This window comes from Rattus norvegicus, chromosome 15 (genome assembly GCF_036323735.1).
Source record: "Rattus norvegicus strain BN/NHsdMcwi chromosome 15, GRCr8, whole genome shotgun sequence".
NCBI lineage: Eukaryota > Metazoa > Chordata > Mammalia > Rodentia > Muridae > Rattus > Rattus norvegicus.
Genome location: NC_086033.1, coordinates 59,762,392 through 59,787,197, shown reverse-complemented (window position 1 = coordinate 59,787,197; position 24,806 = coordinate 59,762,392). Strand labels below are relative to the sequence as shown.

General features: G+C 42.1%; 1 protein-coding gene across 1 annotated transcript in view; it reads right to left on the bottom strand.

Annotated features, from left to right (window-relative positions):
• Window positions 1-24,806, bottom strand: part of Epsti1 (epithelial stromal interaction 1) — a 98,665-nt gene that overhangs the window by 4,179 nt on the left and 69,680 nt on the right. Inside the window, exons 8-11 of the mRNA NM_001044257.1 lie at window positions 24,619-24,651; window positions 22,525-22,605; window positions 10,467-10,540; window positions 3,573-3,672 (exon numbers count right to left, since the gene is read on the bottom strand). Of these exons, the coding sequence (NP_001037722.1) occupies window positions 3,573-3,672; window positions 10,467-10,540; window positions 22,525-22,605; window positions 24,619-24,651 (288 nt within the window). The remainder of the gene's footprint in view (window positions 1-3,572; window positions 3,673-10,466; window positions 10,541-22,524; window positions 22,606-24,618; window positions 24,652-24,806) is intronic.

Genomic DNA, 24,806 nt, shown 5'->3' with positions numbered 1-24,806 from the left:
GAGAACAGCCAAGGTAATCCTATTAAGATGTTGAAATTCAGGAAAGCTCTTTGAGGAAAATAAATGACGCAGCTGCCTGAAAGACATATATAAAGGGAGAAGATGTATAAAGGCCCTAAGATGAAGCAACCGCAAGGATGCTGACGCAGAGAGAGCCATGAGAGGGCAAAGCCAGGAGGCGAAACAGGGTCCACCTCAGTAGCACCCCGTGAGACCATGCTAAGGATCCTAGCCCACCTCATGTATGGCCCTGTGAGGCCATGCAAAGGATCTTAGTTCTTACTCCAAGAGACAGAGGGAATTCTAGGAGCCCTTAGAGGGTTTTAAAGAGAAAATTGACAAGAAATAGCCTCTGTTGCTCTCCTACTGAGAACAGATTCCAGACATGCTACTGTAAACATAAGAAAACAATGCAGGTGATGACTGTCGGGATGTAGAAACACAAGAGGAGAAGCTAGACTGAGGAGGACTGCAGGGAAGGTATTGGGAATGATTGGGCTCCTGATAGTTAAAGTTAAGCTGTTGCACTGGCTGGTTTTGTGTGTCAACTTGACAGAAGCTGAAGTTATCACAGAGAAAGGAAACTCAGTTGAGGAAATGCCTCCATGAGACCCAGGCATTTTCTCAATTAGTGATCAAGGTGGGAGGGCCTAACCCATTGTGGGTGGTGCCATCTCTGGGCTGGTAGTCCTGGGGTTCTTTGATAAAGCAAACTGAGCAAGCCAGGGAAAGCAAGCCAGTAAGCTGCACCCCTCCATGGCCTCTGCATCAGCCCCTGCCTTCAAGTTCTTGCCCTGTGTGAGTTCCAGTCCTGACTTCCTTTGGTGATGAACAGCAGTGTTTCAGCATAAGCTGAATAAACCCTTTCCTTCCCAACCTTCTTCTTTGTCTTGATGTTTTGTACAGGAATACAAACCCCGACTAAACAGTTGTAGATGTGAAGGTTGAAATGACCACCCTATATCCTAGGAGACACAACTAGATGTGCAAATTTGAAAGAAAAGGATTAGACTGAGAATAGAAATGTAGAAAGCACATAGAAGGTACTTAACTTCTTCAGACAGAACAAGGCCACTGAGGAAGGAATGAAATAAAGGCAGGGATATGTCTTCCCTGTAGTACAGAGAGATCTGAGAAAGGATAATGAAAAGAAATGACTACTGAGATACCCAGAATTCCAGGGTGGTTGAGTGTCCAAGCAGCCTGCTAAGAAACTATTTCAAATGGGGAAAAGATTTACCTTGACAAGTTCTAAGAGGCCAGAGATAAAAATTGGAAAGTACTCGTGGATTGTTCACACTGCGGACATTGTCAATGACAAGATCTTGAAAGACAAACAAACATAACCACACTGGTATGGACTTATAGAAAAAAATAGGCAGACATGATGGTCTACACTTGTGACCCTAAACACTAAGACAACACAAAATGATTGAGAATTCTATCCCAGACTGAGGTAAGAAGAGATGGCCTTTCAAAAAAAAAAAGAAAGAAAGAAATTAAGTCAGAGACAGCAAATTATCAGTAGACTCTGTTCATGTTTCACTGGTGCAATTTTCTACTTTGATGAACTGGTTGGTAATTCAGGTATTAGCAGAACCAAGAGTCTCATCAGTGAAAGAGGGAATGGTCCATAATTCAGCGAGGCAGATGCTGTAGGTTGAGTAGGGATCAAGGTAGGAGTCTGAGGAAATCCTTACCACTGGTTCTTTCAAATGAGAGAAGAGTCAATAACCACCTTGGATATTGATGTGCCTATCCTATAAAAATGCTGACCCAATTATTGTCACCAGATATCATAAGAACATGGTGGTCTTCTCTTTGATCTTTTAAGTCTCGGAAACAATTTGTGACCCCCTCACCAAGGTTCACCAATAGTCACTGGGGAGCTGGCTTGTCAAGAGTCAGTCCTTTAGCTCAATCCCGTTTGCTATGCACTCACACATTCCCCTGTTTTCCCCTGGATCCTGGACACTTTTCCAGGAGCTTCCTAGGTGTTAGAAGCTGTTAAGTATTGGAGAAATGGAAAGTCAATAATGAATTTAGTCTTGAACACAATTTGATTTCCAAGAATGTTTTCTTATGACTCCTACTCACACATTCTCACCAATCAATCGGCACTGTGTGTATCACCTCACAGAATGCAGATGCTAAGTGTCAAAATGCCAATCTTTCATGTTGTCCAGATTCTAACTGTCATAGCAGAGTGAATTAATATACATTGTGAATAAAATAGAAACATCTAAGATACACTCTTTATGAATGTGCTTATGGTCAATTATCTTCAACATGTATATTTTAATAATATCTATCAAGTCTAACTTCTACCTGCATTCTGGGGAGTCATGCCCAAAAGATTGCTAATATGTTGATTTATCCACAATGAGCTTCTGTTCTTCCATTATTTATTTTGTAGTTTCCAGATTAAAAGGCACTTGATTTTCTGTGTGCGTGTTCTATTATATATATTTATTCGGAGGTAGGGCACACCACAGCATGTGTGCAGAGGTCAGCTAATGGCTTGTAGAACACTCTTTCCTTCCCCTATGTGCGCTCCAGGGGTAAAACTCAGGTTATCAGGGTCGCTGACAAATCCCTTTATCCACTGAGCCACACCTCACAAGCCCAGCACTTGCTTATTTTGTTGGAATTTGATGATTTAAGAATATCTATTGGATCTCATCACTCCAAATATACATACATAAATGTCTACACACACACACACACACACACACATACACACACACACACACACACACACACACACACACACACACACAATACTTTTAAGTTCTCATTCACTTGAGACTTAAACTGTAAACCACACTGTGATTAGTTCTGACTCGGCACACACTGTAGTCATAAACATTTTGAGGTTTGGTTGTTGGTTCAAGAATATATTGCACACGAAAACACATTAAACACAGAGTTGCATGGGCTTTTCTTCCCCCAAAATATGTAAGAACATTTCATCTTCCAAAAGTACCTTTGGCTATAGTTTTTTTTTTTTAAATCATATTGTAGTGAAAAGTTAAGTCCTAGTTTCTTTGATGTGTTGGTTTCACAGGGAGGACCCATTACTAGAGAAGAATACTTAGTGTTTTTATAAGCACATTTCACTTCAAATTTCCTTGGGAGGGAAACATTCATTTGTTTTTGTTTCAGGTCTGGGCAAATGGTGATCAAAAGCTTTTGGGGTCAGGCTCAGCTAAGAACAAAAGGCAACTGTCTTTATTTTCTTTTTTAAATTTGTCCAAACTGAAATTCTTCTTCCCCTTCTTCTCTTCCCTCCCCTGTTTCTTGCCTTCTCCTTCCCTCCCCTTCCCTTACTTCCACTCTCTCCCCTGTTGAATTTATATTAATTCCTGTGGCTGCCCATCACAGCACACAATAACGATTGTGATGATGATGATGATGATGATGATGATGATGATGATGATGATGGTAGGGGAAATTCACAATATACTTTTAAATGCACACTTAACTTTATTTGTTTATTTTTTGACTTGGAAATATTGGGGGTTTTTTGTTTTGTTTTGTTTTGTTTCTTTAAGAGAAAAGAAAAAACTCACCCAGCCGTCAGTACTATTCATATTCCAACAGCCTCCAGACTGCTCAACGCCACCTGGTTGACTTTTGCCTTGGAGTCGGTCCAGAAAAGCATTATTTACCCTTTAGAACAATGGAAAGGAATGCATTAAGTAGCAAGTCTGCAGCCGGGCTAACAGAGTTTTGAGATCGAATGTGCTGTACAAACTAGTGTGGGGATTGCTCCTTCCCTTCAGCTTAGAGGAATTCTATAGAAATCTGTCTGGTGACATATGGGCTCTGGTAACAGTCCCTTACTGAGGCTGGCACAGGCGTGGCTCGAGCCAAAAGGGCATCCGTTTTCAACATGAGAGTTTCACTTGCTAAAATCTCCTTCATCTTGGCAAGTGCTCTGGTCACCTGAGCAATGGGACAGAGGCTAAGGAGAACCAGAGAGAACTAAGTGGGGTTGTGGGAGTGGAACGCCCTGTGGCAGTGCTATTACAAGACAGAAGGTGACCCGCTGAAGTTCTACTGTATTGTCAGTCATCTGGAAGAGAATCACACAGGAGGAAGACAGAAGGAGAAAGAGCAGGCTGCCGGGAGAGAAAAGAAGTTCAAGTTTCAAAAGACAGAATAAGTACACCGTTCTCTGATGTTCTGTCCTGCTTGCAGCCACCAAGTTCAAAAATTAAATCTGAATTAATAAGACAATTATTTTCACAGAGGTCAGGATAAGGGCTGCCAGCCCAGGGATGCTCTAACAAGTTCTCGCTCGGTATCCATGAGTGGTTGACTTCAGGACTGCCCGTGGGTACCAAAGGACATTGACGCTCACATCTCTTCCGTAAGATGACCTAGCCCTACCACACTTCACAGGTCTTCCTGCGTGCATTAGATGGTCTATGGGTTACTTATAATATTTAATACAGTGTCAGTGCTGCGTAAAGAGTAAAAGACTTAATGGGCTGTAGTCTTTAAGGAACGATGTGGGAAAATTGCCACAGCACATTAGCTATATAGACAAGGCGTCTGTATTTTTCCAGAGTATTTTCAATTCGGTCTGTTAAAGCCATAAAATAGACTCACAGTCATGACTGTTGATTATTTCTACAGGTGGCTACCTGGATAATAACTTATTGTTACTCTAAATAGTTGTCCTATGGGCATTTCAAAGTCATCCTCTGTGTCACCTGTGCATGGCTGACTGAGGTGGGGACTCGGAAACTGGATAAAGAGTAATGAGTGACATAGAAGACTAGAATGTTCTTGGGGCAGAAACCATGCCTAGCATAAGGAGCTATTCAGCCCACACTGTGGGAGGAAGGCAACTGTGGGAACTGAGTGCATTAGCCTCCTTTTCAGCCGTGGAAGGCAAAATGGGGTCCTGGTGGATGATCACAAGTCACAAGTCTCTGAGACAGGGGATTATTGAGAACAATGGGTGGGTAGCCAGACATGTAGGTTGTCTGCGCTCACTGGGTGCTAGCCAAGATGTCGTCTTCAGTATTGCCTGGCTGCCTCTCTACAAGTCTGTTCCCCCTCGGCAGTGGCTGTATCTCAGCTCCACACTCTGACCCTAGAAACCTATCTATGCAAAGGCCACAGCCTGGCTCGCTGTAGAGACACAGCTCTCGGTCTCTCTCAGCCCCGCCTGCTGAGAAGAATCTTAGTAAATTTCAGCCTTGACTGCTAATCAGTGGAAACTACCCTGTGAGCAACGCATCCAGGGGCATCCTGGACTGAGGACACACTGGTGCTCTGTGTGTGTGTGTGTGTGTGTGTGTGTGTGTGTGTGTGTGTGTACATGTTTGTATGCATACATGTGTGTGGAGGCCAGAGGTCAGCACTAGGTGCTTGCCTTCAATTTCTCTATTATTTTTTAGGACAGTGTCTTTTATGGAACTTTGGGCTGCACAATTAGCCAGCCAGCATGCCCCTGTGGTCCCTCTGTTTCTGCCCCCTTCACACCAAATCACTGGGGCCAAACATGGACCTACCATTTGACCCAGGTACTGAGAATCCAAACTTAGGTTGTCATGATTGCACAGGGAGCACGTTAGGGCTGACCCACCTCCCCAACCCCTTTATCTAGGCTTTTTGTCAGTCATAAGAGCCCTCCCATCCCATACAAGCCATTAGAAGTCTTAACGCTCTTACTGCTCAACACATCCCGAGTTCACTCATGCCCATGGCCACCATTCCAGTTCCATCAGTACCAGTTCTCTGGGCTACTGTCTCCACCCCCAGCCCCCACCCTGTCATTCATTCTTCATATCATATCACAACCCTCCTTCTCCGGAGTTAGAGAAGTTACCTTGCCTTCGATGGCAGTTTAAATGAGAATGGCCCCCGTGGGCTCATTGAATGCTTAGTCACACAGAGATTGGCACTGTTTGAAAGGATTAGGAGGTGTGACCTAGCTGGAGGAAGTGTGTTACTGGGGGTGGGCTTTGAGGGTTTAAAAGCCCATGCCAAGCCCAGTGTCCCCCTCTCTGCTTTCATATCAGGATGTAGCTCTTTGATTCTCCTCCAGACCCACGTCTGCTTGCAGGCCATCCTTCTTCCTGGTATGATGATAACAGAGCGATCCTCTGAACAGGTAAGCCAGTCCCAATTAAATGTTTTCCTTTATAAAAGTTGCCATGGTCATGGTGTCTCTTCATGGCAATAGAACAGTGACCGAGACACCTTTCTTGTGCTGAAAGCTCTCCCATGGTTTGCTTCTCACTGGCCTGAGAAGAGTCACTATCTTCACAATCCCATATTTCATCCTTCCCACCTCCCCTGCTGGTTTGCATACTCTAATCTTCATCCAGCATAATTTAAACTTTGGGATTCAAAGTCCACCCTCATTTCTACAACAGAGCCTTTGCACTTGCGTCTTGATGACAACCTGGGGCCATTCTAGTACTGTCTCTGCCTCTGAGTCCCATGTGCCTGGTTCCTCACACAGAGCAGTTGGCACTGAGCGCTCTCTCTCTCTCTCTCTCTCTCTCTCTCTCTCTCTCTCTGTGTGTGTGTGTGTGTGCACGTGCACACACATACATGTTAGGCCTTTGGTCACCTTTGCCTCCAGCTTCTTCCTTATATCATCCTAGGGTGTTCACCACAGTTCGGAAGACACTCGCTGTCTAGCTGTTGATTTCTCTTTCTGTCTTCCAGGAGGAGATTTGCATGTGGCAGGGGCTGTTTTTTGCTTGCTGGTTCACCCCATTGCCTAGGACAGTGACCTTATTGAAGGAATTGTGCCTTGGCGGAGTGTGGTAATGTGCTCATTGAGTGAATGAGACTTCACATGTTCCCTGTATCCACTGCTGGTGGATAACAGAAAGCCCACTGTCTGGTGTACAAAATACACACAGCTCAGGGCCAGCCGCTTTAACTGGCTTTTCATAAGGCAAGGTAACAACAGGTTTACTCACAAACTCATCTAAGAGGAAAGGAGACTGAGCTCTCCAGGGTGCTTTAGGAAGATCCTCAGCTAGCTTGTCCACTGCAAAATGGGACAAGGCAACGCACAGCTGGTTTCTCTCCAACTCCAACATGAATCCAAATAGGGAGGAGGAATGGTTCCTGTTACTTTTTTTTTTTTTTTTTTTTTTTTTTGGACTGGTTCGAAGCTATATGCATTTTCTTACTACTGAACTTGTACTCTGGGTTTTTTTCCCTGAGGGTTAATTTGGATTAAGAACTATCACTTAGAGGTGGTTTGAGTTTTTCTAAATCAGTAGGGTTCATGCTGTCATTCACCTTACAGTCCAGATTCATCCGAGCCTTTGAACCACTGCGTTGTCCAATTTCTGTGGGGTTCTTAAGTGCTTCTTTTGTTCAAATGGATATGCAGGGACAGGGGCAGAGGCAGAGGCAGAGGCAGGGGCAGGGCAGGGGCAGGGGCAGGGGCAGGGGCAGGGGCAGGGGCAGGGGCAGGGGCAGGGGCAGGGGCAGGGGCAGGGGCAGGTGTGTGTTCATTTGCAGGACTCATTGAAAAATTTGCATTGAATCCCACAAGTTTCCCATCATAAATTCCAGGTTGAGCGCTCTTGTAGGTAACTTCTAACCAGGAGAAAACTTGTTGCCTTTTGAACTCTGTTGAACTTGTGCTAACTGATCTATCCTATGCACACGCTGCATAACTGATCTGTCCCATGCACACACTGAATAACTGGTCTATCCTATGCACACACTGAATAACTGGTCTATCCTATGCACACACTGAATAACTGGTCTATCCTATGCACACACTGCATAACTGATCTATCCTATGCACACACTGCATAACTGGTCTATCCCATGCACACACTGCATTACTGGTCTATCTATGCACACACTGCAGACCTTGTGTTGGTGCTCCGAGAAGAGACACCATTATTTCTGTTCATTAAGAGGCTATTGGATGTGTATCTCAGGATACCATGGGAATACACTCTACAAACTTTAAAGGCAATACAAATGCAAGCTCTTTTCAAAAATTGATCAAGACCATAAAATATGTGTCTAAAGGCTTGATTAGTTGTTTCAATGTTGATTACCGGAGTTTATTATCCAGAGAGATTTCCTGGTGGGTTTAATTTGGATCTATGTGTCGCCAAAATCAATAAGAGAGAAAATAAGTACTGAAAATAAACAGCCCCACCAATATTTATGTATTTTGCAGTATAAACAACAAATTTAAAGAATGATGGCCAAAATTCCTGTAACAAATAAAGCAACCCTTTCTACCTCTGACCAAATAGCATGCACTTTTACTTGGCACCCACCAAATTTAATTTATTAGCAATGGGACTATCAATGTGACACTTTGCTATCTCTAAGGTACTTAAAGCTTTGAAATATAATTAATGTAGAGAAACAATTGGCTACTAGAAGTGACTCCTGTATCTATAAAAACAATATTAGTACTTTTCTAACCAAAAGTCTTTTAAAGAGAAAGTGGGCAAAACCAATAAAAATAGCTAGATCATTCCTGGCCTGGTTTGTAAGTGGGCGACAATGAGGTCCCTTCCTCCCCTCAGCTAATCTAACAAAATGATCTAAACAGTGTCATAAGATTTTGATGTTTTCCTCAATCAGAGTAAAACATATAAACTCACATTCCCCACTTTAAAAGCACGTTGTGAGAACCATGAAGCAACACAGGCTCCTCAGAGGCCACCAGAAGCCACCAACAATTAGCAGAATCCTCACCCACTGCACATCCTTCAGAGTTTCCCGTTTACAAAATGGAATCATTACATTTCACAAATGTACTTCAGTGGGGCTGGAGAGATGGCCCAGCAGTCAAGAGTCTTGGCTGTTTTTTCAGAGGACCCAGGTTTGAGTTCTATCATCCACATGGTGCCTCAACCATCTGCAACTCCAGGCCCAGGGGATCCGATGCCCTTTTGATCTCTACTGGTCCTGAACATCTACATGATGCACAGATGTACATGCAGGGAAAAATATCCTTAAACACATAAATAATCATATAAAAATAAATAAAACCCACACTTCAGTGATGGGGGAAGTTGAATACACAAGTCATCCACTTCCAAAAAGAATATGCTCCCTTAAATCAGGAAAGCCCTCACATCTGTGCCTTAGAAGAGACTCCACCCAGGTGCCTCCTAGGAAGAATGTGTCATACTAGAGATAGTCTATCTAGTGTTGTTAGCAACATTCCAACATTTATGTCACATCTCAAAACACACCTGACATCAATGTATTTGCTGTGGGCTTGTGTAGGCTACCAGTGTCAGAAGCTGCACCCATAAAGTCTCACCAACATGACTGTCCAAGCGTGAGCTGAATAAGGGAGATTCCAATAGGTATGCCAAAGTGCATGGAGAAAAGTCCAAGTGGCCTCTACCCTACACAAAGAACTTCAAGCAACCAAGGGATCCTGAGAAGGGGAGAAACCGTCTTCTCAGGAAAGAGTGTGCCAAATGGTGAGCCCCAAAAACATACACACAAGTAACATAATACAACTGGGCAGGTTATATTTAGGAAGATATGTGTGTGTGTGTGTGTGTGTGTGTGTGTGTGTGTGTGTGTGTGTATCTCCTGTATTATATATACTATGCACATACACATATGTATATATATATATATATGTATAATAACAGTTAATGAAAAAGAAAACATGAATTTGAAAGAGAACAAGGAGTATGGGGAGAGTCTGGAGGGAGGGAAGGGAAGAGGGAACCTTGTAATTATATTATAATCTATAAAATAAAGAGTACTCAATCTATTAAAAACTACTTACTGCTTCTATCTTGAGTTTTCCTCCATCCTAATGTATTAGTCAATGTAAAATAACTTTAATGAGTTTTCTTCACCCCTCCCCGGAGTGTTTGCACCCATGAACTGGGGGATCAATCCACTAACTCCAAAGTCACTTACAAACAGTAGCATGCAGCCTCAGAGGGATGTGATGCTCTATGGCATGGAAGGGGACAAAATAATAGCTTAAATAAACAGAAAGTGGGGTTTAGTCTCCTTCCTTTAAGCCAGTGCATGCATGCTCCCAGGAGTACCGGTGCCCATGGAAGCCAGGGAGGGGTCAGTCCCTGGAAGAGGTGTTACAGGAAATGGCGAGTTGCTGGGTATGGGCAATGAGAATTCAACTTGGGTCCTCTGTAAGAGTAGGAAGTGCTCTTAACCAGTGAGCCATCTTTCCAACCCCATGACTCAGTCTTCTCATATGAGTCTGAATGTTCTTAATCCAGGAAGTGTGGATATTAGTATGCATGTACATATGTACATATACAGGTGAATATATGTATGGATATGCAGCAGTTGGCATAACACACAAACACTGTATTGCAGTAACAAAGATTTAGGGGTGATTTGGAGCCCAGAACATTATTTAATGTTGCTCTAATGTTTTCCCAAAATGCTGCACAACTTTATAAGTAATTGATTTTACCAAGGATGCTCATTTTATTAGCCAGTTATACCTCCAGTGCTCAGCTTGATGGATTTGGGCTCTTTCTTCCTCCTGGTGCTGTCCTTTAGTTTCCAGTAATTTATTCTAGGAACAATAAAAGTTTTAAGATATGGTTTTCAATTAACACGGTTGTACAGAAGGCACCCAAATCAATTACACATTTAACCTTAGCTGGTGCAACATTTCACTTTTGAAACTTCTATTTAAATCTATTTGGACATGAAATTATTTTCCTTCAATAAGTAGGTAGCAAAAATAATTGCAGCTTAGTCTAACAGAATAGCTCCGTGAGTGTAAAATTGTCAGATTAAAAAGCCAATGTACACGGTCAAGAAATCAGACCAAGATACACAAAATGCAGAGAAGAAAACACAATGTGACTCAAACTCATCGGTGTCTTACAAAGAAAAACAAATCGAATTAGTTCCTTCAAGAAAATCAGACAATACCATTTCTTAGTATTTTTGTAACCTTTCTTTCCTAGTAAAAATCCATTGCAATGTAAAAGTAAATATTGAACTCAGTTTTGCAGTGTAATTCTGTTGGTAAAGACTTCTTGGCCTTTGCCAGAGAATAAGTTCTCCCCCAGTATTGAGCAGTTACATCTATTAATTTTTTAAAGTCATTTCTCCTGCTACCAGAACTTTAGGTTCCGTAGGGGTTTTTGGTTTCAACGACATCACATAACCGTGAGTCTCTGGTTTCTAACATTCCACTGTCTTCTTGCAAGTGCTAACTTATTACAGACACGGGCACTCCATTATAGTTTTATACCACAGGGAGAGCTAATCCAGGCTTTCCTGGATACCGTCCTTCCTCTACCTTCAGGCAGACCAAGTTTTAATCTTATTCTCAGAGACAGACAAAAGCAGAGGAAAGAAAACTGCTAGGCCCAAGTATAAGCCAGCCCTTGAGCTAAAGAGATTTTTGCTGGTAGGTACTCTATTGTTGTGTCCTGTTAAATGCATACCAATGAATGGTTATGCTCGTGGCTGGGGCTTTAGAACCACATTTCCTGGTCTAAAATCAACTGAAAATTCATACTGACTTTTTCTTTTAAATTTCATTTGAAGGTCATCTCAAAAACAAACAAACAAAAACCAACAACAAAAACAAACAAACAAACAAACAAAAAAAAAAAACAAAAAAACACCACCACCGGGGAAAAAAAGCCAGAACACTTGTTTCTTCTACATTGTACTCTAAATTTATCAGTTCCCAGACTCTACAGCACATTGGTTCGTCCCCAGTCTTAACACAATGCTAGTAAGTGAAAATTGAGGTTTTAATTTTACAAAGTTATGCATACCATTTACCCATTCAAACTTCCCAAGAACCTAGACTCCAACCCCAGTGTTGGAGTTCTCACTTTACAATGACATAAGGTCTCTATTTCTTTTAATTGCATTTTTCTCCTGGGGAACCAAAGTCAGGGCCATGGATATGCTATGTGGGTGTTCTGTCCCCGAACATTCTCCCTCCCCTTCTCCTTTATGACCTTGATACACAGAGAGAGAGAGAGAGAGAGAGAGAGAGAGAGAGAGAGAGAGAGAGAGAGAGAGAGAGGTGAGGAGGGGGAGGAGAGGGGGAAGGGGGGGAAGGGGGAGTTTTAATACTCTGTCAATTAGCTAGGCATAGTGGCACAGGGCTGTGCCCTTAGCCCTCAGTAGGTTGTGGCCTGAGACTAAGTTTGAAGTTAACATAGGCTACCTATTAAGACCTGTTTCAAAAATCAAGTCAAAGCATCAGAAGTATGTACTAGCACTTCCTAAGCTTATTCTAAAACCCACTGACTGTTGCCCCTTCCTTTGTCTCTGTACCCATTTCAACTCTTGTGTCTGTGTTTACTGTTTGAATTATCTCTGCAATAAGCATTCATATTCTACTCATGAATGTTGCTTATATTCACTTTGGTTCCTATTATGGAATGAGATTTATGTATTTATTACTATCCTCATGCTGATCCCCATCCCCCTCCTCACTTGCGTCCCTAAACCCTTCTCTCCACATCCAGTATAATAGCAGGACGAGTCCCTGCAGCTCCTCATTAAGGTTTCCATTCATCCTCTTGTTTTAGTTTTGTTTACAATTTCAAATTTTAATTATAATCCAATCACATCACTTCTCCCTCCATTCCTCACCCCACGCCCCCACCCATGTCCCTTTCCTTGCTTCCTTGCCCCCCTTCTCAAGTCCCTTGATTGTCACTGTTGTATACATATATATATATACACACACCCTGCCGAGTCTGTCTAGTGTCACTGTGTCTCGGATCTCAGGGGTGACCGCTTGGCCTTGTATAACTAGGTGTTTTTTAACTCCAGCCTCTGGAGGCACCCTGTGCTCCCATGTCCTGTGCTTTAATTAGTTCCGGTCCTGCCTCTTCTCGGGTATGAGTTCTGCCACCTTCTATGTGGGTTGGTCAGTTATCAGTTGCCATCTACTCACCAGCTACAACACTTTTGCTTAGAATCTCAAAGAGTGACTCTCACAGGTCTGAGATTCTGGGTTGAACCTTACCTTTAAAAAAAGTAAATAAATAAATGTGATGCCTTTTTCCCCCTTATGGGCTGTAATCCCCTTATCTGTTTTTGCTGCTGCTGTTGCTGATGTTATTGTTGTTGTAAAAGAATAGTATATTAAAAAAGATTATGTATTATCTGTTTATGCTGGAGGTGAGAAGGAGACCAGATATAAGCAAAATTGTTGCAGAACTTTTTAGGGGAAGACCCAAGGCTGTAATAATCATAGCTACAAAAAAAATGAGAAAGGCCTAAATCTACTAGACATTAGAATGTATCCTGAAACTTGGCGATTTAAAGAATTCACATCTGGCAAGAGAGCCGATGCGTGTGGAAATGCGGTCATGTTAGACTTGGCTGGCTATGCCTATCCATGCACAGTTGAATGAAAGGTGATAGACTAAACAGCTACTAAGAGAGCAACCAGAACTAGGTCTGTCACTTAATAAATACAAATAAATGTGTAGAAGTCTAAGATTTGAGCCCCAAACACGACATCACAAACAGTTTCAAAGGAGGTCTGGGTAAGTTTATAAACACAGCAAAGAAAGAAAGCCATACAAGGAGAACATTGATAAATTCAGCTGACCGGAGAGCCACAGCTCCTATTTAGATGAAATACCATAAGCTATGTTTAAAATAAGTAAAAAAAAAATAGACAAATAAATATTTATGAGCTAATTTGATGTGTTCTGTTCATCCATCAAACAAACCATTTGAGGGCCCTGAGGCAAGCTGGGCTCCGACGGATTTGACGGTTCTGCAGTGACACATGCGTCAGAGGAGTTCCTTGCTCTATCACAGTTCCTTTCCTAGAGGAAGCTTGTGGCCAAGTGAGAAGAACATGGGGCCCAATTGTAGGCAAAGGGTATTAAAAGTGATCTGAGGCACGGTGGCTCGATGACTGTTTTAGGCAGAGGCTTGAGAAAAGGACTGAAGAGCTGCATCGACTAGCAAGGCAGTGGGAACACAGCGAGAAGGCCAGGGCTGAGAACAGTCGGTACAGAAAGGCGGGGCTGTCTGTTAGCTCAAGGCTACTCTCATCTTTGCTCAGAGAAACGGGAATCAAAACAATGACATAGGATGTTTCTACCATAGTGACAAAACCCAGGAAAGCCTGACAGGGAACCAGGGACATTCACTTTGGTAGACCAAAATTTATTTTTTGGAGCACAATATAGCAGTAATCACCAAGAAATAAAATATACCTATCCTCTGTAGAGGGTTTGAGGATGAATAGGACGTGGACACAGATGTTTCCAGCTGTGTCCAGAACTGGGAATGTTAAGGCGCAAATCTTAATGCCTATCAAGGAAGAGCAATAAGTAAGGTGGGTTGTCCACATAATGAAGTTCTATGACACAGTTTCAGAGAATAAGATAAAGTTGGGGGGTGGGGGAGGCTGTAAGATACATTAATTAATTAAAAAAAAAAAAACAGACCAGAGACTGGGGTAGATAAAGCCCTTACCACGCAAGTATGGGAATCCATATGAAAGCTTTTGCAAACATAGTAATCCCAGCATCTAAAAGCCCAGGCAGTGGTGGCTCCTGAGTTCAGTGAGAGACCCTCCTTCAAGTAATTAAAATATTAAAGTGATCAGGGAAGATGCTCACCGTCAACCTCTGGCTCTCATACTCACATACATACAAACTGCATGTATGTGTGTGAATACACATGTGAATGTCTATGCACATAGACACACATACTACACATTTACCCATTCATATACATATACATATATAAAATGCAAGAAATAAAAATAAAAGCCTAGAGCAGCTTCCTTAATATCCATACATAAAAATAGAAACTATACACAAGTAAACATTTTAATGTTTAGATTTTTAAATTTTATTTGCATGAGCATCTGCATGCATTATGTGTATATATACTCATACACACACACACACACACACACACACACACACACACACACACACACTATGTGTGTATGGTGTCTGTGGTAGTCAGAAAAATGTTCTGGAATCCTTGGAACTGGAGTTACAGAAAGCCGTGAGCTACCATGCGAATGGTGGGAATCAAACCCACATCCTCTACAAGGGCTCTAAACGACTGAGCCATCTCTCTAGTGTCCCCATTTTCAACTTTTAAATGCTTGCATATATCACACTTAAAATATCTTATAGAAAAATGCAAGAAAATGTCCATCACTATTGGTAGAAGACTTGGACGGTAGATAAAGAAAGCTTTAACATCTGATACAATTTGGGTTTTATGATCTTTCTATGCACAATTTACTTCCTTATACCAACTATGGGAATTTGCAAGAAAGCAGGCCACTTCTGCTTCCTTAGTTTTTTTTCTTTGTTTAAAAGCGTAATTCCGCTTTAATTAAAATAAGCAAGTTAAGTAAAAAAGATTCCAACAGGTACAGTTTCTAACCTTTAGAGGTAACGAAACAGGAAGTGAGTATACTAGAAAGCTTAGAACTGAAAGGGAGAAGGGAGGAAGCAGGGAAGTCAGTGACCTGTCTATCTTCTTGCAGAGGCAAAGATGGGGAGAGGAAGGAACTTGTGGGAAGCAGGGACAGGGAGCTGATGAGCCATCACCATGTAAGAACATAGCTCCAGATGGCGGGAGGGGGAGGGGCGGCTGGTACCGCTGCTGTCAGGATTATTTTCTGATCATCAGCACAGTGTATCCCAAAGAGAGGCCGGTTTTTCTTTGGTACCGAGAACGATAATTTCAACTAATTAATTTGTTCTGCTGAACTGACAGCCGCTGAGGACATGTCTGCATGTAAGCATATCTGTAGCTCCTTTCCTGGGGTTCTCTCATGAAAGAGCGACAGCTAGTTGGGTAGGTACAAAATAAGTTGTTCTGATTCCAGCGACTAAGACTGTAAGACAATGAAAAACAAGACGCTACAATGCACAACACACCAGACACTGGACCCTTATTGCACTCGGCACACATACGTGTTAGGTGCCAGCCTCTCCCGGGACACCTGGATTTGTGCAAATTCAATGCAGCTCTTCCCGGAAGGAAATGGCCTTAAAATGGAAACAGACCTAGAAAGAACCGTGAAACAAAGCAAAAAGAAATGCACTGCTGAACATAAGTCCCAACAATAACCCAGAAAGACAAAGCAAGGAAGGCAAGCATAAGAAATAAATATCTAAGGCTTTTAAGTATAACCATAAAAGCTCTCCAAAGAGAGGAGGTAGATCTTCTCCAGGCAAGGAAAACTGGGCACTTCCAGCAAATTGGAAGATAACACCTTGAGAAGTCAAGAATGGAACGTGTAAACACCGGTCTGCTAGCCTGTTACCTGTGAGGAATCCATTGCAAACAAAGGACCACCAGGCAAAGTCAGGAGATAGGAAGCATGGTGTGCTGGGGAAATACCTTCAGGGACTAATACTGGGAGCCCAGTCTACCCAGAGACTTAGAGCAGTGGTCATTTCCCGACAGAGATAAGATCAGCTGTGTGACGCTCTTTTCCAGCATCCTGCATATCAAAGGAGCCCTGGTACCACAGTCGGGTGTGTGCAAAGCTGCAGAAGCATTGAGAAGGGATGAGGCTAGAGCAAAAGACCAGCTCCAAAGCAACTCCTGAGTGCACCAATTGAAAATGAAGATGGGGCGGTTTTGAAATCATGTCCGATTCCGACTGTGGCGTGTACAGACACGGTTCAGCCTGACTGCTTCGTGTAAACATTCAAGTGCCATCGGCTGGTGGGATGAATTTCTCCCAGGAGAGGATGTTCTCTCAGCTCAACTGGAGGTGAAGCATAGTGGAAGCAGAAGGGCTGAGGCTAGAACAGGAAAAGAAGTGCTGCCATTGAATGCTTGCTGCAAAAGACTTTGAGGGGATGGGGGAGCCTAAAGGGACCTGGTTCCGAGGCTCCCAGTCAGAAGGGGGTACCTCAGCTGAAGGACAGAGATGACCTTGGCCAGCAAGAATGATGAGAAAAGATTGAAAGGATACTGGGAAAGACAGAGATGTCCAACCAAGTAGAAGGAAATAGGCATTGAGGGGTGAAATGGGAGAGTCAAGTAAATGACAACAGTGGGACGGACGCTTACGGAAAACGATACACAGTATGACTAAGCTCCCATTAACTAGTGCCTGCGAGTGCTATCATTTAGTGTCAATATTAACAGAGTCCAGCTCCACCATCTTTAATTTCACTATCTTCTATCTTTCACTTAGAAACATTTCACATCAACTATCAACTCTCTTTGAGAGAGAGAGAGAGAGAAAGAGAGAGAGAGAGAGAGAACAAAGCTAAACCTTTTGCTAAAGGTTTGATTACTACAGAAAATGTAGGAACTACAAAACGGATAGAGGAACACAATTATTCAGAAGACTCCCCCCCCCCCAGAGGTACGTCCCTGTATTTTCTTCCTGATTAAACACACAACAGATTACCACTTGTCACCTTGAGTCACATGATCAGATCAGCATGTGCCAGACATTAGGACCAACTCTTGACATGCTTCCTCTCATTTGATCCTAACAAAATGTCACGAGGCAAATACCAGCCCCAACAAACACAGCACACAAGGTTGGGGCAAGGAAGCCATCTACACAAGGCGCAGTAACAGGAGATGTGTTTTAAAAAAAAATCCGTCTGTGCTCTATTTTTAATCTATGTTTTCATTTTCACAAATGTGAACATATCCCTGCCATTAAAATATGCTGGCAACTACCATATGGACTTCCAGAATCTTCCAGTCTTCTACCAGGGAACAAATCATTTCAAAATTTCATTAACCATCTGTAATGGTTTGTATTTGTGGCCCCGTTGGAGTAGGTGTGTCACTGTGGGGGTGGGCTTTAAGACGCTCAGCCTAGCTGCCTGGGAGTCCGTATTCTGCTGGCAGCCTTCAGATGAAGATGTAGAGCTCTCAGCTTCTCCTACACCATGCCTGCCATGTTCCTACCTTGTTGATAATAGACTGAACCTCTGAACCTATAAGCCAGCCCCAAATATATGTTGTCCTTTATAAGACTTGCTTTGGTCACGGTATCTGTTCACAGAAGTATGACCCTAACTAAGAGACCATCTCTGGTTATTTCTCATAGCAAATGCATATCTTTGCCAGGTATGATGTTCTTACGTGTTCATCTTCCCAGTGCTCAGTAGACTAGGCTGAGCTATTTATTTCCTAGTATGGCACTCTGTTAAAAAAAATATAGGTAGACAGATAGATAGATAGATAGATAGATAGATAGATAGATAGATAGATAGATAGATAGATAGACAGACAGACAGACAGACAGATAGATAGATAGATAGATAGATAGATAGATAGATAGATAGATGGTTGATAGATATAAACAAAAACCATTTACATTTCGACACTCGATAGTGCCCAAGAGCCTCTCACTTTCCCCTGGCTGCAGCAATAGCATTAAGTTTGTATACATCGTATTGAAAACACTTCTGTAAGTTCCTGCCCCAGCAAACACAGAAATCAGTAGTATTGGTTTTATAAAGTTTCTCACTTAATTTCTCCATTATTCTCACAGTTGAGATTTAGAAAGGAATTTTCAAAGTATTTTAAATTTCACTGGAACTAAACTCACAAATTATTTCGGATGCGACAGTAGTCGCTACAATGTTGGGTTTTTCCACCTGGAGACACTTTGTTTATTCAGATGGACTTTTATGGATAAAGGAAAGTTATGTTTTGGTTTGTTTGTTTAACACAGTGAAGTCTGCGGACTCCTTTTTACCTTACTCCATTTTCTAATCAGTCTTCACTGGCATTTGAAAGAGTGATAAATCTTGATAAATCTCTTGTAGCCCACTCTCATGGGACTTCAGTCTGACTAATCATGCTTCACCAGACTCTTTTGGGTCGTGTAGGCAAATTGCTGCCATCCACAAATATTAGCTTATGTCCAACAATTAGACGAGCTCCTTTTAAATTTTCCTTTCTTGCCTTCTCAAGGTGGCTAAAATAATCCTCAAAGCTTGTCCCATGCAATGTTAACAGTTTTCTATCAAATAGCCCCGAGGAACCCTGCGTCAGAGCTCCAGAGTGAGCTTGGTTTATGTGGTCGGGTCTCAAGCATCTTTGTCTTGTCCATTTCTGCTATTTTGGCCCTAATAATGCACACACTGGGTTTGGGGGTTGGAAAGTGATATGTATGCTTAAAATATCTTTTTATTATAGTTTACTAAAATTCTGTTTAATTGACAGAACTTAAAAATCTGTCATTTTCCCCTGCACCTTAAAAGATGGTCAAATATATTTTCTTGGTAGTTTTTCTAATTGCAAAAATGAAATATAAAAAAAAATCCATTTTGGTTGGTTATCTTTGCATTCTTAGAATAAACTCTTTTGTCTTGGTAAATTATTATTTAAGAGAAAATTATACTTTGATTTCCTTTTCAATATTAAATCTTAATCTTTTGAAACATGTCTAAAAGATCTGTACTTGTGTGTGTGTGTGTGTGTGTGTGTGTGTGTGTGTATACTTACATGCACATGGATTTAAACAATAGCTAAAAGAAAGCCAAAAAAAAGTTTAATCCTTTTCCTTGATCTGAAACAGTTTTTAAGCTCAAGGAAAAAAAAATATTAATCCACCCTGTCAAAATTCCAAAGAACTTACCTCTAAAATTAAGCTTAGTCTGTTGGAAGGCAAGGAACTCCCAGAATACTTTCCAAATCAAGGTATTTTCATTTGTCTTTGTGAGTTTCTAACTCTGTCTTTTTACATTCTCCTAGAAAGTCAGCCCCTTCCTGTAGATTTCCAATTTACCAGCACTGCCTACCTGCAGCAGCTGGAGCTTAATCCTCCCACAACTACATTTCTGGCCTCTCAGCTCTAATGTTGTATGTTTGTATTGGTGTGTTTAATCTCCCCGATCCAGCTTACTGCAGATGCCCTCATCCCTTGACTTTATCTCAGAATGCGTGGCTGGAGTATCAAAAGAGCAGCTTTGCAAAGTTTCTAATTATTAAGTTATTAATTTCTGTTTTTAATCTTAATTACTTCCTTTAGTTTCACTTATGTTGCTGCTGTAAATTCCTTGGTGCAGAATTCATCTCTCTCTCTCTCTCTCTCTCTCTCTCTCTCTCTCTCTCTCCCTCCCTCCCTCCCTCCCTCCCTCTCTCTCTCTCCCCACCTCTCTCTCTCCCTCCCTCCCTCTCTCTCCCCTCCTCTCCCCCCCCTCTCTCTTTCTCTCTCTCCCTCTCTTTTTATTAAATGGATTTAAAAGTTATAATTTCCTTTCTCTAAGCAGAGCTCTGCATGCATTTCCCATAAGGTGCCAGTGTACTACTACTTTTTTTATGGCCTCCGTAAACCATTTTGCCTCCTAACTGCTTTAATGTTTTCCTGGTTTTCTTTGTTATCTTTCTACTTTTTAAATTAAACCAATAACCATGCAAAACTCAGGAAGTACAGTCAGGCTATAAGGGACTATAGAAAAGGCCAGAAACGGGAAGAGAACAGGGTCCATTACACAGAAGCCCCTATGGGGAGGATACACTAGAACTGGGTGAACCATGCCTCCAAGGGAGAAGGAGCTTCGTACAGGAATATTGCAGTCTCTGCCGAGAGCACCAGCTGGGGAAAAAAGAGCCAGAGCACTGTGGTGTGGGTTCTTCCCTCAGGCACTAGACCTGAACAAAGGAGGAGAGAATGAGCTCAGAGAAAACAGGGCAGTATGCTAGGTACCTGTGACCATGGAACAAGACACCCCACATAAGGACAGTGGCTGCTTATCTTGGGTGTCAGCATGTCCGGACAAACATAAGCAAGGATCACCATATTAAGGAACAAATGCATAGGAGATCAAATTGGGGAAATGCAGTTGGTATAATAGTCTTTAATAACTGGACAGTCGCCGCCATCATCAGAGAGATGAGAATGTTAGACTCATAAAGCAAAACGCTGCTACGATAAGGCAAATAGGCAGTTTGGGTAAGCAAATGAATTCAGTCAATGTGTCGGGAGAGCAGAGTGGAGTGTGCTAAGAGAATGTCGTTGGTGGGAAGATCCAGGACCTTCTTCAGAACGAGATGCAAAGGGAGGAAGCAAAGGAAACAATGAAGACGTGTGGAGTTGTGACCCTGGGGGTCTGGAACCCAGTTGACAGATGTCCTGGGAATGGCAAACCGCGATAGAACAGGGGGATAAACATGGAGAGAAAGCCAGGGAGATAGATGCATGCATCCTCAGATCCGAAGAGACAAGCGAAGGCGGCACAGAAGATTAAAAACAGAAATAGAAGCGCTGTAAATCTTCTCATAATTCTGGAGGGGAGGGGAAGGAAATGATTAATAACCACAACAGAGGAAATGCAGCCAGAGATCATAAAAATAAAGAGAATACTGTGAATGGAATGTCAGTTACGTGGCGAGAGTACAAATATGTGCAAATGAACTGCCAACCACAGGAAATGAGGACGTACCAGTCCACAAATGAAAAGAGACCGTGAAACGGGGCAAGAGGGAAGCCAGCTCCTTTTACCACGATGGATATATTTTAAACCAGGGACACAGAACAGTAAAAACTAAGCCAAAAGACAGAGAAAGCGCCACACAAACACAAGAACAATGGGGTACAGGAAATATTAGGTAAAATGCAGAGAGACAAGAAGGAAACCACCTGAAAGGTAATTAATGAGAAGAACAGACTATTTCAAAGCAATAAACAATCTACACTGAACGGCAAACTCTGCTTTAGCATCACTGACCAAATCTACGGCCTATGTTCATGGTGAATACCAGTCTAGGGGGAGCGGAAGTCCCCTGCACACTGTGATGTGTTAAGATTACACCCTTGGCCTGGCATGGTCTCTCCATCTTCTGGCACAAGGCCCTTGCAAAATGGACTGAAATCCTGGAGAGGAGCTGAGGATGTAGAAGAAAAGTAGGTACTCGGCACAGAGAGGGACCACACTGCAGGCCTCATTGCTTTGCATCCGTTTCCCTACAGCACCAATTACTACGCTGTCCTGAGTGTCTCTACAATTAAAAGCACAATGCTCTGCTTCTATATGCTCCACTGTCTGAGCCTGCTTACCAAAAGCAGTTTGACCATCAGATCGCAACCCCAAATTGTTTTAGTTGCCAGACTCCAAATTTTAAATCGTGAAATCCCATTAGTAAGTTAGGAGGTTCTGCACTACACCCACTGGTTCCTATCGCTCGAAGTGTGTGAGGAATGTGTCACACGTACGTACAGACTTTTAGACTGGTTTCATAAAGCCTGCTTCATCCAAGGCATTGGAATCTTCTCTGGATGCCATCAGTGACTTCATAGATCCTTGGTTACTACGTGAGGTTGGTTGTGTTTTATGTTCCTGTGTGTGTTAGCATCTTCTCTGTGAACTGTCATCACTAACTGTGGGCCATTGTTGGGCTACATCCCATAAAAGTTGTAGCTGGAAGGAGCCACTTCCATAGAGCAAACCTAGAATTCACCCTTTGTTTGTAAAGCGCAGTCGGTTTTTCCAACTTTTAGTTTTCAGAATCGAAGCACTTCTGTTCACCAAGCCTTCAAAAGCTCATGATACTTGAAGCAATTTGCAATAACAAGGAAGGCCTCGTAAATACCTTCTGATGTCCGTCCCTCGTCTTTTGCAGTTTTTGGTTGTCTTCCTTCTGTGGAGAATCCTTGTGTGCTTGGCTACCAGCCTGTAAAGGGACAAGTGGAGAAGCATCACCCTCAGTGTATTAATCTTCCTACCAAGGGACTGCTGCTAATAACTCAGCCGCCGCGTGAAGCATTCACAAAGCTTTCTATGCACACTTGCTTACTGAGTGATTTATGCACACATCTGAAGACATCCCTTGGGATATATAAAAAGAAGGCTAGTGTAAGCACAATCATCCAGCACATTTTAAAGGATGATTTAAATGTTTGTTTAATTAAGCTATAAAAAAATTTTTTCCCTTGGAGATAACCAACATAATTCATCCCTTTGGAAAGCTGAAGATGTTTTCAAGATCATTCCATCCGACTGATTGCTCCCTCTCACAGACAAGTGGTGATGGTACTGGCTTTAGAATCACTGCTGTGGCCACTGCTCGTTAGTGGTACCCTACTAAACTCTGTCAACGGGTGATTGATACAACTGTAATCCAAAGATGTACTTCTTTCTAAGCTTTTATCTGTACCCAAAACACAGTCCCATTGCCAAGAAGAGATGATGAAAAGCCCGTTCTGGAGCACAGGAGCCTTGGAAGAGCCAGCTCCTTCAACAGAATGCCTTGCGGTCTTTCTGACTCACCATTGTGGACCTGGCCTAGTAGCCAACTCTTGTGGAATGTATGAGATTTCAAGTAGTAATGGTCCCTGACTTATAGTTCACTTGTGAGGGTTCTCCCCACCCCCGACTTTATGGTTGTACAGAAATGATGTGCATGCAGTAGAATTGAGTTCTGATCCTCTCACTGGCTGGTGATATGTAGTAGCACATTACCTCTGGATGCTTGGCAGTGGGAGCAAGCCGCAGATCCCATCAGCCACGCACTCAGGAAGATAAACAACTGACACTCCACGGCCTGTGATGTTGCTAAGCTAGGACGTTCACTGAGTTACATATATTAAATACATTCTGATTTGTAATATTTTCAAATTGGGACAAGGTTTGCCTGGGTGAAGCCCCATCGTGAGCCTAGACTATCTATTTCCTTCATGTGTCATGTGATTTTTCTACTTCACACTGACCTTGAAAGCCCAGCCACCTAAAGGCAAGAAGTACAATCTGGTAACCTAATGCTCCAGAAACTCCACTCCTGGGAGCAGTGTGTGAGGAAGTCACATATTTCAGACCCCATTCTCCGGACTAATAATCCAGAGAGTCCACGGAGGCTGCCTCCCCCTGTTCCTTTACTATAATTTTTCTCAAGTACTTCTTAGATCATCCCCCGATTCTAATAACTATAAAAATCCATCTACCACCAAGCAGTAAGAACCTCTCTTCAGGGAGGGAGAGAAGCTTTCAGAATCGCATCTGGAAGAAGTACCAGTGAGACTAGCAGAGCGCCATGTGTTCAGAAATCCTTCACATGCCCAAAGCCTATTTTATCACATAAGCAACCTACACACCACGACTTTCTCTTATCTATACCTCCAAACAACGGAGCTGTGATAAGCCACGGCAGGTGGGTAGCAGCTCTCTTGTTCCCCTTCCATTTACTTTAGAGAAAGCCAGTCTTAGTCACAAATAGTCCACATCGGATTCAGGAGCAAAGAAGAACGTAGGTAAATATTATGGTTGGAACAAGGAACAAGAATTCTACTCAAGTACATTTTTATATGTATATCCTTTATCATTATGCTATACATAGGTATATGTATATACTTTATATATTATTACTTTATCATTACACTCTATATATGTATACACATACTTTATATATTATATATACTTTATCATTATACTATATATGTATATGTATATACTTTATATATTACTACTTTATCATTACACTATATATGTGTATGCATATATACTTTATATATTACATACTTTATCATTACTCTGAATTGGGATATGACTCTTATTTTTCAGTTGCAACATACGTTGCAATATGAGATACAACATAGGAGATGCCCTAGAAAAGGCTACAAGAACCTAGGAGTCATGTTGTCCCTTAGCCGAGGAAAGCCCAGAGTTACCTGCAACCCTAATGCATGCTTACCCTGCTGGGGTCTCTAAGCAGGACTGGAAGTTTCTGTTTAAGAAAAAAATAGAGAAGAAAATATATTTTATTTTCTACTTTTTCCTTAGTTCTTAATACTAGCCAAATTCGATCCTAAATTCTAATACTATATAAATTCTGTATAAATTCTAATGCTAAATCATGGCATTCACATAATTTTGTGGTAT